Source organism: Coenobita brevimanus, chromosome 57 (assembly GCF_032717465.1).
Source record: "Coenobita brevimanus isolate Jiangsu-jjx chromosome 57, ASM3271746v2, whole genome shotgun sequence".
NCBI classification, from domain to species: Eukaryota; Metazoa; Arthropoda; class Malacostraca; order Decapoda; family Coenobitidae; genus Coenobita; species Coenobita brevimanus.
Window position 1 is genome coordinate 19,623,914 of NC_137010.1, and position 13,582 is coordinate 19,637,495.

The window sequence follows — 13,582 nt, forward strand, 5'->3', positions numbered from 1 at the left end:
TGTGTGTGTGTGTTTGAGAAAAGCAAGATGAATAATTCCATTGAAAAAAGGTATACTCTTCTTTGGCCAAAAATGTATGGTACTAGTACAGTTTTCTACCTAACCAACCAACTCTAAACTACCCTCAGGCTTCCTGTATCTTACAGTACCTTGCCATTCTGTTAAGTATTATTCATTTTATTCATAAAAACATGGAAAAATAAAATATAGAAATAAATCTTGAGCATCTGTTGATGAACTGATGATTTGGAAAGACATGTTCTGCAGTAGAGTTATCACGAGTTCACGACTTCCTTGCTCAATTGTGTGAATGTACCCTTACTGACCACCCTCACTCCACCCCTCACTTGCCACTCAGTTGTTTTGCAAATAATACAGTAAATACGTAGGAGTTGCAGGTACAGCAATTTCATCAAATAAACTGGTAAGTGGGGGTATTTGCCATCCGCACACTCAGTGTAGTGCTGCTTTGGGTGTCCGCACTTTCCTTTCTTCTGTCCTTCCTCTTCGGTCTTTCTTTCCTTCAATCTTTCCTCTTTCTTCTGTCTGTGGGTGGCTTGTTTATTGAGTGTGGTAGGGAAGGTATATAGAAGAATTATTATTGGGAAAGTTAGAGAGAGACCAGAAGTCCTAGTGAGTAATGAACAGGGTGGTTTTAGGAGTGGCGGAGGATGTGTGGATCAAATATTTGCAGTGAGACAGATAGCAGAGAAGGCTTGTGAGAAGGACCATAAGGAGTTTATGGCATTCATGGATCTGGAAAAAGCATACGACAAAGTAGACAAAGAGGGATTTTGGAAAGTTTTGTGCATGTGTGGTGTAGATGGTAAGCTGCTAGGTGCTGTCAAGAGTTTTTATGATGGTAGCGAAGCATGTGTAAGGGTTAATGGGCATAGAAGTGAATGGTTCACAATCGGTGTGGGCGTGCAACAAGGTTGTGTGATGTCCCCATGGTTGTTCAATATAGAGTACCCTCGCGTCCAACACGCGTTTGTCCAGCACGGAGAGCAAAAAATTAGTATGATTTAATATGATTTAAGTTATGTAAAACGGGTGCATTAGCATAACATGGACGGAGCTCTGAGAAGTGGACGAAATCCGCAGAGTTCGCCCCTAGCACGATCACACCTGGTCCAACACAGTCATACTGGACGTTCCCCCTGATGCTGACGGCCAATCAGAATTTCCGATTAAGTACCCTCCCCTGCCCGCTATCGCGACGTGATCGTGATGTTGCCCAATTAAAAACACTTCTGCTGTCACGTGATGTTTTGCTTAAATTTCTCCCGCCACAGCGCCACTCAGTTGCATAATTTGCATTGGACGGTGCTTTTTTCTCGCTGCATTTTCTGCCCCTGCTACTGCATTTTACCCTGCTCACGATGCCTAGGAAGCCTTCTGAGAACCCCAAGAAGCGGCGGCACCTCCCTCAGGCCACCAAGCTAGAATTCATCGAGAGGCAGAAGAAAGGGGAGAGGAATTTCAAAGGATTTATGAGGGAGGTTGAGGAGGAGCAGCAGCCATTATCCGCTAGTGACGCCAGCAGCCATCCTTCAGGGACCCAGTAGGACTACCTACAGCCTCGGATATCACCTTCCATTCCCAGCAAGCCCACCAACACTATCCTAAAAGGTTAGTTATCATTCATAGTACAATACCATTTATTATAATTATAGTAGTACCAATATATATATATAGGTATGTCGTAGGTATTTAGGGTGACTTTTCCTAGGGTTGCTAACATAATTTATTTTTCCCTATAAGCTCTGTTGTTTGTCCAACACGTTTTTGGTCCAACACGGGACCCATGCATGACAATATTACCGTGTTGGACACGAGGGTACTGTATATATGGATGGGGTGATGAGAGAAGTAATAACACGAGTAATGGAGAGAGGGATGGCGTTGGTAATGAATGGTGATAGATGGAATATCTCAAATTTGTTGTATGCTGATAATGCAGCACTGCTTGCAGGTACTGGACAAGAACTTCGTACGCTAGTGCAGAGGTTTGCTGATGTCTGTGAGCATCGTCCCTTGAGAGTGAATGTAGAGAAGAGTAAGGTGATGGTTATTGAGAGAGAAGGTGACTCCCAGTGTGATGTCACAGTGAATGGAGAGAGACTGGAATTGGTGAGTGAGTTCAAATACTTGGGTACAGTTATAGAAAAGAGAGGAGAATGTGCAAAAGAAGATGAAAGTAGAGTGACACAAAGAAGAAAAGTAGCTGGTGCAATGAAGGCCTTGACAAGAAACAGAGGCTTGAGTGTAGCAGCTGCACGAGGCTTACATGTGGGAGTGTTAGTGCCAACTTTAACCTATGGCTGTGAGACTATGATGTGTCATGAAAATGAAAAGTCAAGTGTAGGAGCAGTGGAGATGGGACTGCTGAGGAATGTATGTAGAGTGCAGAGGATGGATAGGATACAAAATAATGTGATTTGTTAAAGGTGTGGAGTAAGGAAGTCGGTGGACACCAGAATCGAAGAGAGTGTCCTGAGATGGTATGGTCATGTAGAAAGAATGGATAACGATAGAGTGGTGAAAAAGGTATACCTGAGCAAATTTGAAGGAGGTGGGAGGCGAGGTAGGCCAAGGAGAAGGGAGAGATATGGTGGATGAGGGTTTGAGGAAGAGAGGTTTGGAAGTCGGTGAGGCTAGGGAACTGACGAGATCGAGCTGGGTGGATGAATGTTGTGAAGAGAAGTGCATGATCAGGGATTTTGGCACCCCTTGTGAGCATGGCAGCGTCCAGATTGACTTAAACGGATACGTTTGTGTGAAGCTGCAGAATGTGGTGAATGTTTTTGGCGTATCCAGTAGAGCCAGGATTCCAGGGGTTTGAATGATGAGTGAATGGAAGTGTGGCCTATTTGGATTGGGCAGGTTTGTGCTGTCTGGACATTGCTACTCCTCACCCTGCCTTTGGGTGGGAAAGGAGGTCCGGTTGATGATGATGATGTTGATGAATGTCATCTTAGAATGCATTTGCATTGTCATCAAATGCCTTTTAAGATGATGTGATCTTAAAACATGTTTGCATTGGCATCAAATGCATTTTAAGATTATATCATTTTAGTAGCATCCGTGGCTGTTGGTTAAAGGGCTCCGCTCTGACCGAAGGGTCGGAGGATCGAATCCACCCAAGGGTCATTGGTAGACATCAGGAAGGGCATCCAGTCATAAAATGCTACACGCTCCAAACCAAAGTCCTCTACCCAGGGGCAACGCCTTAGCCCTTATCCAAAAAAGGGGGACCTGGCGTAAAACTCACAAAAACACATTTTTATTGTCATCAGATGTGTTCTATTCTAAGATGGTCACCATAGAATGCATTAGCATTGTCATCAAATGTGTTCTAAGATTATATCGTAGAACCCATTTGTGGTCATCAAATGTGTTTAATATGATGTCACCTAGAATGCATTTACATTGGCAGAAAAGATAGACCCTAGCTGATAGAAATGAAGCATTTATTTTTGGCTATTTGGCAAAATTACTGTGCTTGCAATTCCTTTGAATTTATCGTGTTATCTGCAGAAGAGCTGAGTGGTGAGTGAGGGGTGGAGTGACGGCGGTCAAGTGAGGAATGGGTAGGTCACAACACATGTACACAGCTGTAAGCAAGGAGGTCGTGAAAACCGTACTGTAGAACACTTCTTTCCAAATCATGTGTTCACCAGTAAATGCTCCAGATTTATTACTTTAGTTCATTTTCTGTGTTTGATGAATAAAATACTGTGTAGTGTATGATATTTAACAAAATACACTTACTGTGTGCATTTTGCACACTGTAACCAAGTGTGTTACGTCAGTGGAGGTGTGTTTTAGGTTATTTCAATAGAAAAATGTTAGTGTTGACTGGATACGAGTGGTATTTTATATACTTCAGTGTTATAGCCTATAGTGGTGGTGCCCACCATCCACTCACTCAATGTAGTGCTGCTTTCAGGTGTCTGCCCTTTCCTCTCCTCCATCCTTCTTTCCTTCCATCCTCTTCTGTTTTTCTTTCCTTCATTTTTTCTTCATCCTGCCTACAGGTGACTTTACACTCCCACTTCTGTCTTTCTTTCCTTCATTCTTTCCTCTTCCTTCTGCCTGTGGGTGACTCTACACTGAGTGACAAGCCAAATGGTTTCCTGTACACCAGGAAACCATTTCCTACATTGGGTGGTAACCATATAACCAAATTTTGGCACCTGGTGGTTTAGTGGGTAATTATGGCTCTCCATTCGAACTGAGCCAGTTCATATCCAAGGGATGGTTGGGATTTATTGCTCATGTAATGCCACTCAGGGAGGAGTGAGGCTAGTCACTCTCATCTTAAATGTCAGGACCATTTTGCCTAGTCCCGGACTTCTACGCTTCTCATGGGGCAACTTAGGATTGGATGATGGATGGATGGATAAATGAGTATATAATATACCCATGAAAAATTGGTAACCCAGAAGGTAAGTTCCCCAAGCTTCTCAGGTAACTGGTATTGTACTGTAGATCCAGATTGATCAGACATGGCATGTGGATACTGTACCCTGGTATTTGAACTTGGCCCATAACTCAGACCTAAGATCATTCTCCACCAAAACTGAATTACTTCTTCCCAGACCCTCACAATATTTGTGTCACTTTTCATCCAGATCAGATCAGGCATTCATGAGATTTTTTTGGTAACATTCGTATCTAGAAATACAGATAGATAGTGTACTATGTATAGAAATGGGCTCAGTCACAATAACGTCTGCATTGGCATCACTGACAGCAGCAACAATCTTCCTATTCACATCCTTTCTTTGTATGTGGTAATACCATTTTAGTACACTTTGATCATTAGACTTAGTATGGTAAGCTTACTTCCTCTACATTTTTCATGAATCTCTACATTTTCACCATGTCCAACCTTTGCATCCTACACACATTTCTTAACATCTCAGTTTCTACTCCTCACCCTCAGGTTTTAATACTCATGCCATTCCAACACCCTACCTAATATATGTTTATATGTACACTAACACACCTCCATGCAATCCTTGTGCAGCCTTTGTATTCAGACCTTTATTCCATATTTAGGCTGTTGTATGGTAACACCAGACATTTAACTGCCTGTGACCATTCTGCTTTCCACTCTCTTGACTTGTTTACTGCTATTTATTATCACTACATCATCTAAGTCCTTAAATTCCTCCACCATTTTAGACTCATTCCTTTTACAAGCTTACCACACTGTGAGTCATCTCTCTCTCTCTCTCTCAGCAACAGTTATGTTACTCTTTATCTGTATTTGCTTATATACCTTGGCACTTAGACATGGACAAAACTCTGAACCAGTGTGCCAGGATTCTGTTCATTGTTAGCAAGCGACATAGCATCATCTCAACACAGCATATTTGAAATATGCAACTGAGCACCATTTATCACCAGTGTCACTCACATCACAACTCTTGCTTTGATCTTTCTCATAACCCCATCCATAACCACTCATTCAAATGTACATACTGTACATATACTCTCTACACAAGCCTCACCACCAACAATTACAGAAAGAAAGCAGAAATATAATACCTGGAATTGGGGTAGGATCATATTGAATACTGTAATAATGGTGATGGAAAACTAGGTTGTGATAAGGTATGAGTAATAAAATAGCTAATAATGTTTTATAACATTAATGATGATGCAGGAAGGTAATGATGGTTGCAGAATAAGATTATGATGGTGTTGACAGAGAGATGATCCTACTGGCACTACACCACTATGTGAGACAGAAGTACCCGCAATACATAGGTAAAGAGAAGCTTCCTGCACCCTCCTCAGAGCGGACTCACCATGACATTGGTAAGGAAGGATGGTGTTAAGATTGGTAGGTCATGAGTATTTATTCATTTCACCCTTAAATGCACTGGATTGTGGTAGCATAGCCTTTGGTCCAATACCTATCTGAAAGCATGTAATGTAGATATTGATGGTTACCATTTTACTATAACTTTATTAATGTAATTTTTTCACAATTTACATGATGAGTGAGTGGAAAAATGCTCCTTCTTAGTTGATACTGTTGATTGTTTCCCTTATTCCAATTCTGGATCTTATTTACCTCTTATAGTGAGAAATGCAGTTTGGATTATTATTATTTTATTAATTTGTTATATATATATATATATATATATATATATATATATATATATATATATATATATATATTATGTATATATTCATTCATTCATTCATCATCCAATCCTACGTTGCCCCATGAGGAGCGTAGAAGCCTTGGACTCGGCAGGTTGATCCTGACATTTAAGATGAGAGTGACCTGCCTCACTCATGCCTTAGTGGCATTTCTTGAGCAATGAACCGCAACCACTCCTTGGATATAAACCTTCACCGGCTCAATCAGACTGGAGCTCCGTAATTACCCACTAAACCACCAGGCGCCAAAATTTGTTATATGGTTACCACCCAACATAGTAAATGGTTTCCTGGTGTACAGGAAACCATTTGGCTTGTCACTCAGTGTAGAGTCACCTACAGGCAGAAGGAAGAGGAAAGAATGAAGGAAAGAAAGACAGAAGAGGGAGTGTAAAGTCACCTGTAGGCAGAAGGATGAGGAAAGAATGAAGGAAAGAAAGACAGAAGAGGATGGAGGAGAGGACAGGGCAGACACCCGAGAGCAGCACAACATCGAGTGAGTGGATAGTGAGCGTCCCCACCTACAACTATATATACATATATATATATATATATATACAGCAGGTTCGCACAGTGCGCGTCATTGCAGTGCGCGATTCGCATTGTGCGCGAGTGACCAAAAATCATAACCAAAAACCCTTCAATGCGCGAGTTTACCGCACAGAACGCGAGGTGGAGGCAAGGAGTGGCTCAAAAATGCCATTTTCTACTAGTGTGCGACCACCCCTCACACAGCGCGTCATGTGTTGTCATGTTGATGCGCAGAAATTCCCGGGCATTCTACTGTGCAGCTTGGGGTACAAGGGAGCGGGCGCGCCATAACAGTCCTGGCTCGTCACTGTGTGGATCCGCTCTCTACAGCTAACCTGTCGTGTACAACGTGTGGTGTTTTTTTTGCTGCCTGTACTTCGCCGCACCATGGCTCAAACCCCAAGAGTTAAGAAACTTCTGACGCACGCCACCAAGTTGAAGATCATTAAGATGAAGGAGGAGGGTCAAGGAATCACTGCTATCGGGAGAACCCTGGGACTGGCTGAATCTACAGTGAGAACTGTGTGGAAGAACCGTGAAGCCATAAAGGCTGTAGTGAAGACGTACGGTGCCTCTGACCTAGACGGCCATTCGCAGGTGGGAAATCATGCTGTGATACTAATGGAGCACTATCTTGCCACCTTCATAATGAGGAAAGAAAAGGAAGGTGTTCCCCTGAATGGAAGATTTTTTCGGAACCAAGCCCAGCTCTTTTACAAGGCAGCATCTCGCAGGTTAAAAGTGGAAAAACCTTTCAGGGCATCGGTTGGATGGCTGGACCGTTTTCTCAAGCGCAAGGAACTCCGTTACGTGAAAGTGTCTGGTGAACGTGCCTCTGCTGATGAGCTGGCCGCGAGAGACTATCCTGCGATATTTCGAGCGATTATTGAACAGGGACAGTACACCAAGGACCAGATCTACAACATCGATGAAACGTCGTTATATTACAAGGCCATGCCCAAATCAACTTACATCGCTAAAAGACAGAAACAAGCCCCTGGTCGCAAGCTCCAGAAGTGTAAGATGACGGTAATGTTCGCTGTAAACCTGTCTGGGAGCCACAAGATGAGGCCATTTGTTGTACACACAGCTTCACACCCAAGGTGCTACAAAAACCTCACGAACATGGATGCAAGTGGCGTGTATTGGTACAAGTCCGCAAATGGTTGGATGACCGGGAACATTATGGCAGACTGGTTAACGAGGCGATGTGTCCCTGATGCCAGGGCCAAGTGTTGGGAACTGGGCATTCCATTTAAGATGCTCCTTGTGCTTGATAACGCACCAAGTCACCCTCCATACCTTGAAAATTTTCATAAGGATTGTCGTGTTGTGTTTCTGCCGCCCCGCACGACGTCACTAGTGCAGCCACTGGATCAAGAACTAATCGCCACAGTGAAGCATTTCTACCATAAGCAAGTGTACAACTACCTGCGCATGAAGACTGACACACGAGAGGAGCTTCATGCTCTACAAGAAGATCACTACGAAGACCTTGATGAGGCATCTGCTCCCGTTCCATCTCCACCAGCACTTGTATCCCGACCTGCCACAGATGCCATGACTGTTGAGGCATTTTGGCGTAACTTTACGGTGAAGGACGCAGTTGAATTTCTCCTACAAGCCTGGCACCGAATTATACCTGCAACGGGGAACCATGCGTGGCAAATGCTCGTGCCTCACTTATGCATCACCCAGGAGACGGCCATTCAACCACTGGCTGAGGCTGAGGCAGCAACATTGACAGCAGCACAAGCTGTACCAGGTTTCGAGGACGTTACATTGGCGGACATACAAGAAGTGCACACTGCTACTGAGGAACAGCCTCCCGAGGAAGTGTTGCAACAGATAGATGAGGCTGACGCAGAGCCCGACGCCAGACAGAGTCAAGTTGAGCAGCCTAGCGTGATGGAAGGCAGGACTGAGCTGTGTATGTCAAACATTAGCAAGATCCTTGCTGCCGTGGATAAGCTCAAGGAAGAGGTGAAGGAACAGGAAGTGAACAACCTAAGAACGGAGGAACTTCTGGTGGGTATCGACAAACTCTTCCGTTTCTACACAGACAGGCACAGGGAAGAAATAAACAGGAGAAGACAGACGCTTATAACAAGCTACACACAGCGAGATCAAGTTGGTGAAATTGCGGAACCAGCGACATCGTCTGCTCCTGTTCCTGTTGAAGATGAAGAGGATGCAATGTCAGAAGTGTCAGCATTGGACTTTGAAGGGTTTATAGTCGAAGTGAGTGACTTTGATGCTCCTGGGGAAGGTGATCAAGAGGAGTCTGTGGAAGGAAGTGTTGGTGCGGTGGGGAGTGCGGCGCTGTAAGTGTTGCCGTGCTTCGGAACCCCTGTTATTTAAGGTCATCAGGCCTGTTGTCTACTGTTGTTAAGGTGACTACCCATATTTTTGTTATTGTAGCTATAGCTTTAGTACAATGTCTGAAACATATGACCTTTATTATGTCTCTAAGGGCCAAAAAATGTCCAGGTATGAGAGGGCACTGCCCATATGTAATTATTCCCATAAGGTTATGTATTCCTAGTATGCGAATTCTTAGTGCGCGAGGTTGTGGACCGCCCAATCACTCGCACACTGTGCGAGCCTACTGTATATCCATCATCCAATCCTACGTTGCCCCACAAGGAGCGTAGGAGCCCGGGGCTAGGCAGTTGGTCCTGACATTTAAGATGAGAGTGACCAGCCTCACTTATCCCCAATTGGCATTTTGTGAGCAATAAACCCCAAGCACCCCTTGGATATAACCCTTCACCGGCTCAATCCGATTGGAGCACAATAATTACCCACTAAACCACCAGGAGCCAAAATTTGGTTATATGGTTACCACGCAGCATAGTAAATGGTTTCCTGGTGTACAGGAAACCATTTGGCTTGTCACTCATTGTACAGTAGAGTCACCCAGGGGCAGAAGGAAGAGGAAAGAATGAAGGAATGAAAGACAGAAGACTGAGTGTAAAGTCACCCGCAGGCAGAAAGACGAGGAAAGAATGAAGGAAAGAAAGACCGAAGAAGATGGAAGGAAAGAAGGATGGAGGAGAGGACAGGGAAGACACCCGAGAGTAGCACTACATTGAGTGAGTGGATGGTGAGCACCCCCACCTACCACAATATATATATATATATATCATTGAAGACCAAGGCGTAGCCATTGTTCACTATTTTTCTGTTGACCTTTTCGAGTTTTCTTACACATTGTTTTACACTATGATTCAGGTTGTAGATAATATGTCCAAGATCCATGTCGTAACTATATTTTATTAATTATTTATTTTCATTTTTCTTAGGACGTTTCGTGTATCCTTACACATCATCAGCGACTGTAATATAGATACAATACACTATAAAACATGACATATACAACATAAACCTATACAATATATATACTGAAATGTACAACAACGACTAATAAAAGTGTAGAGTTACAAGAGTATGGATAAAAGAGACAAACCCTTTAGGTGAAGTCAAGTATGAGCTACAGTTAAAAGAGTATGGATAAAAGAGACAAACCTTATAGGTGTAGTCAGCTATGAGCTACGTGGTTGACTGCGAAGGTTGTATGGGTGAGTGGGTGTTTGTGGCTGTGTAGTGTTGCCAGTTGTGTTATTGTGTGTGTAATGTTCATTTGTAATTGTCGCTGCTTGTGGTCGGGCCTTTGTGTATTTAAACAGTTTGAGGGTACGATCTAGTCCGGTAGTTTGGTTGTTTATGGCCGGCGTGTTTTCACGTATGAGAAGTGCTTCTGCCAGTTGTAGTCTAATGTGGTCATGACATTTTTTTATTATATTAGTATTTTCTATTAGAACTTGTCTGTTTATTGATGTGTGATGTTGAGTCATATGATCTTTTATAGAACCGGATTGTAGGTGCATGGTTAAACGTCTGCTTAGTGTGGTTGTGGTCATACCAATATATTTCATGTGACGAAGTTTACAACCTTCGTGTGGGCAAGTGAATTCATAAACACATTGGTATGCTGAAGTTTGTTGGTTTGTTGAGCTGTGTTGTTTTTCATAATCATGTTGCTAACTTTCCTGTTTTTATAGTAAATAATTAAACTGAGCTTGTCTGAGGGGATAACACATGATGTGTTACGTGTCACAATCTCTCTAAGTACACGTTCATCCGTTTTATAAGCAGGGGACATCTGATTACCATAATACACATTGTGGGTAACAGTATGGGGAAGCGGTTGGACATTTGTGGTTGAGACTTGTTTTGAAATAAATTGACATATTTCTCTGTCAACTATTTGATTGGAATAACCATTGTTAATTAAGATCTGCTTTAATTTAGTTACTTCTGAGTGGAAGAGTTCCCACGATGAGCAGTTCCTATGAGCACGACGTAAGTATGACCTGATAACTGGCAATTGGTACCGCTGCGGACACTCACTCACAGCATTAAGGCATCTACCCAAGTCCGTAGCTTTACGATATACGGAGGTTTTATAGTTACCATTCTCCTCTTCTATTAATACATCAAGAAAAGGGATTTTGTTGTTTGCACTTATCTCATAAGTAAATTTTAATATTGAGTTATGTTCCATGGCAGTTCTTAGTTGTTTAAGGTGGTTTCGTCTCTAACGACCACATAGATATCATCAACATAGCGACAATACGTGGTTGGACGCAGGTTGGTATCTTCTAACACTTTGTTTTCTAGGTGACACATGTAAAAGGCAGCAAATGTTGGGCCCAGGGGTGAACCCATGCTGACTCCGTTAACCTGCTGATACAGCTTACCGTCTGGGCTGCGAAAGGGAGCTTCGGTGGTGCATGCTCTCAGTAATGTTTCCAAGTTGTGGGTTGAGATCTTAGGTGGGCACAGGGTTGGGTGGTGATACACATTTTCTAAAATTATCTGTATAGTTTGGTCTACTGGTACGTTAGTGAAGAGGCTTTCAACATCTAACGAAGCCAAGAGTCCGCTGGGTCGAGTAGAGCGGATAATGTCTATGAACTGGTCTGTGGACTTCAGGGAAAACTTCGCTGGAATGTATGGTGTAATGATTTGATTTACTTGTCTCGCTGTTGTATACGTTGGTGTGGTTACCTGGGAGATGATGGGACGGAGTGGGTTGTTGGTTTTATGGGTTTTTACATTACCGTAGATGTACCCTGGAGCATACTGTCCAACTATGGGGGTGAGGTGTGGTGAGTCTCGGCATGCGTTGTTTGCTGTAATAACTCGATTGATTTTCTTCTTGAGAGTTTCTGTTGGATCACGGGAAATCTGCTGGAATTTGGTATTGTCACTGAGAATAGCATCCAGTTTGTGTTGGTAGTCTTCTTTGTTGAGGAGAACATAAATGTTAGACTTATCAGTTCGCCTAATGACTATGTCTGTATTAGTTCGAAGATCCTTGGCTGCTTGCTGAAGTTCTGGTGTAAGGAGAGAGCTCCGTTTGTAGCTGCCCACACTTGCCCACACGAAGGTTGTAAACTTCGTCACATGAAATATATTGGTATGACCACAACCACACTAAGCAGACGTTTAACCATGCACCTACAATCCGGTTCTATAAAAGATCATATGACTCAACATCACACATCAATAAACAGACAAGTTCTAATAGAAAATACTAATATAATAAAAAAATGTCATGACCACATTAGACTACAACTGGCAGAAGCACTTCTCATACGTGAAAACACGCCGGCCATAAACAACCAAACTACCGGACTAGATCGTACCCTCAAACTGTTTAAATACACAAAGGCCCGACCACAAGCAGCGACAATTACAAATGAACATTACACACACAATAACACAACTGGCAACACTACACAGCCACAAACACCCACTCACCCATACAACCTTCGCAGTTAACCACGTAGCTCATAGCTGACTACACCCATAAGGTTTGTCTCTTTTATCCATACTCTTTTAACTGTAGCTCATACTTGACTTCACCTAAAGGGTTTGTCTCTTTTATCCATACTCTTGTAACTCTACACTTTTATTAGTCGTTGTTGTACATTTCAGTATATATATTGTATAGGTTTATGTTGTATATGTCATGTTTTATAGTGTATTGTATCTATATTACAGTCGCTGATGATGTGTAAGGATACACGAAACGTCCTAAGAAAAATGAAAATAAATAATTAATAAAATATAGTTACGACATGGATCTTGGACATATTATCTACAACCTGAATCATAGTGTAAAACAATGTGTAAGAAAACTCGAAAAGGTCAACAGAAAAATAGTGAACAATGGCCACGCCTTGGTCTTCAATGATTTTTGTATAAAAGAAAACATTCTGCCTAAATATACTAATATATATATATATATATATATATATATATATTAGTTATTTATTGGTTAGCTGTAGAGAGAGTGGGAAAGGATGGGCCAATCATAAGCCTCGATGTGTGACGTCTATTCTCAACCAAAACAAACTTCCCATTCTCACAGGAGCTGGAGATTTGAAGGCTGCCATGATCGTGGCATGACGGAGTCTGCTGTGTACGCCCTGATCGTGCCTGATGGAGTATAGTGGTTAATGTATGGAAGTGAAGCTTGAACTCTGCTGAAAGGACACAGAGAGTGAGAGCAGTAAGAATGAGGTACATCAGAGAAGCATGTGGAGTTAGATTGAGAGGCACACAAGCAAATGAGGAAGTGAAGGAGTGTTGTTGTGTGGATGTGATTGAAAGCATTAAAAGATATACATTGAGATGGCATGGCCATGTGGACAGGGTGGAAAATGAGAGACTGACTAGAGTGCACAAATATGTGAGTGAGGTGCAAAGGGGGAATGGGGGAGACCAAGGAAAAAATGGAAGAATGGAGTGGAGACGTATATTAGAGAGGGGGTATGAGTTGGAGGGAGGGCAGCCT

At 42.6% G+C, this 13,582-nt stretch overlaps 1 protein-coding gene across 1 annotated transcript in view; it reads left to right on the plus strand.

Moving 5' to 3' along the window:
• caly (ubiquitin carboxyl-terminal hydrolase calypso) overlaps positions 1 to 13,582 on the plus strand; it is a 125,530-nt gene that overhangs the window by 33,099 nt on the left and 78,849 nt on the right. Inside the window, exon 7 of the mRNA XM_080274228.1 lies at positions 5,723 to 5,832. Within this exon, the coding sequence (XP_080130354.1) occupies positions 5,723 to 5,832 (110 nt within the window). The remainder of the gene's footprint in view (positions 1 to 5,722; positions 5,833 to 13,582) is intronic.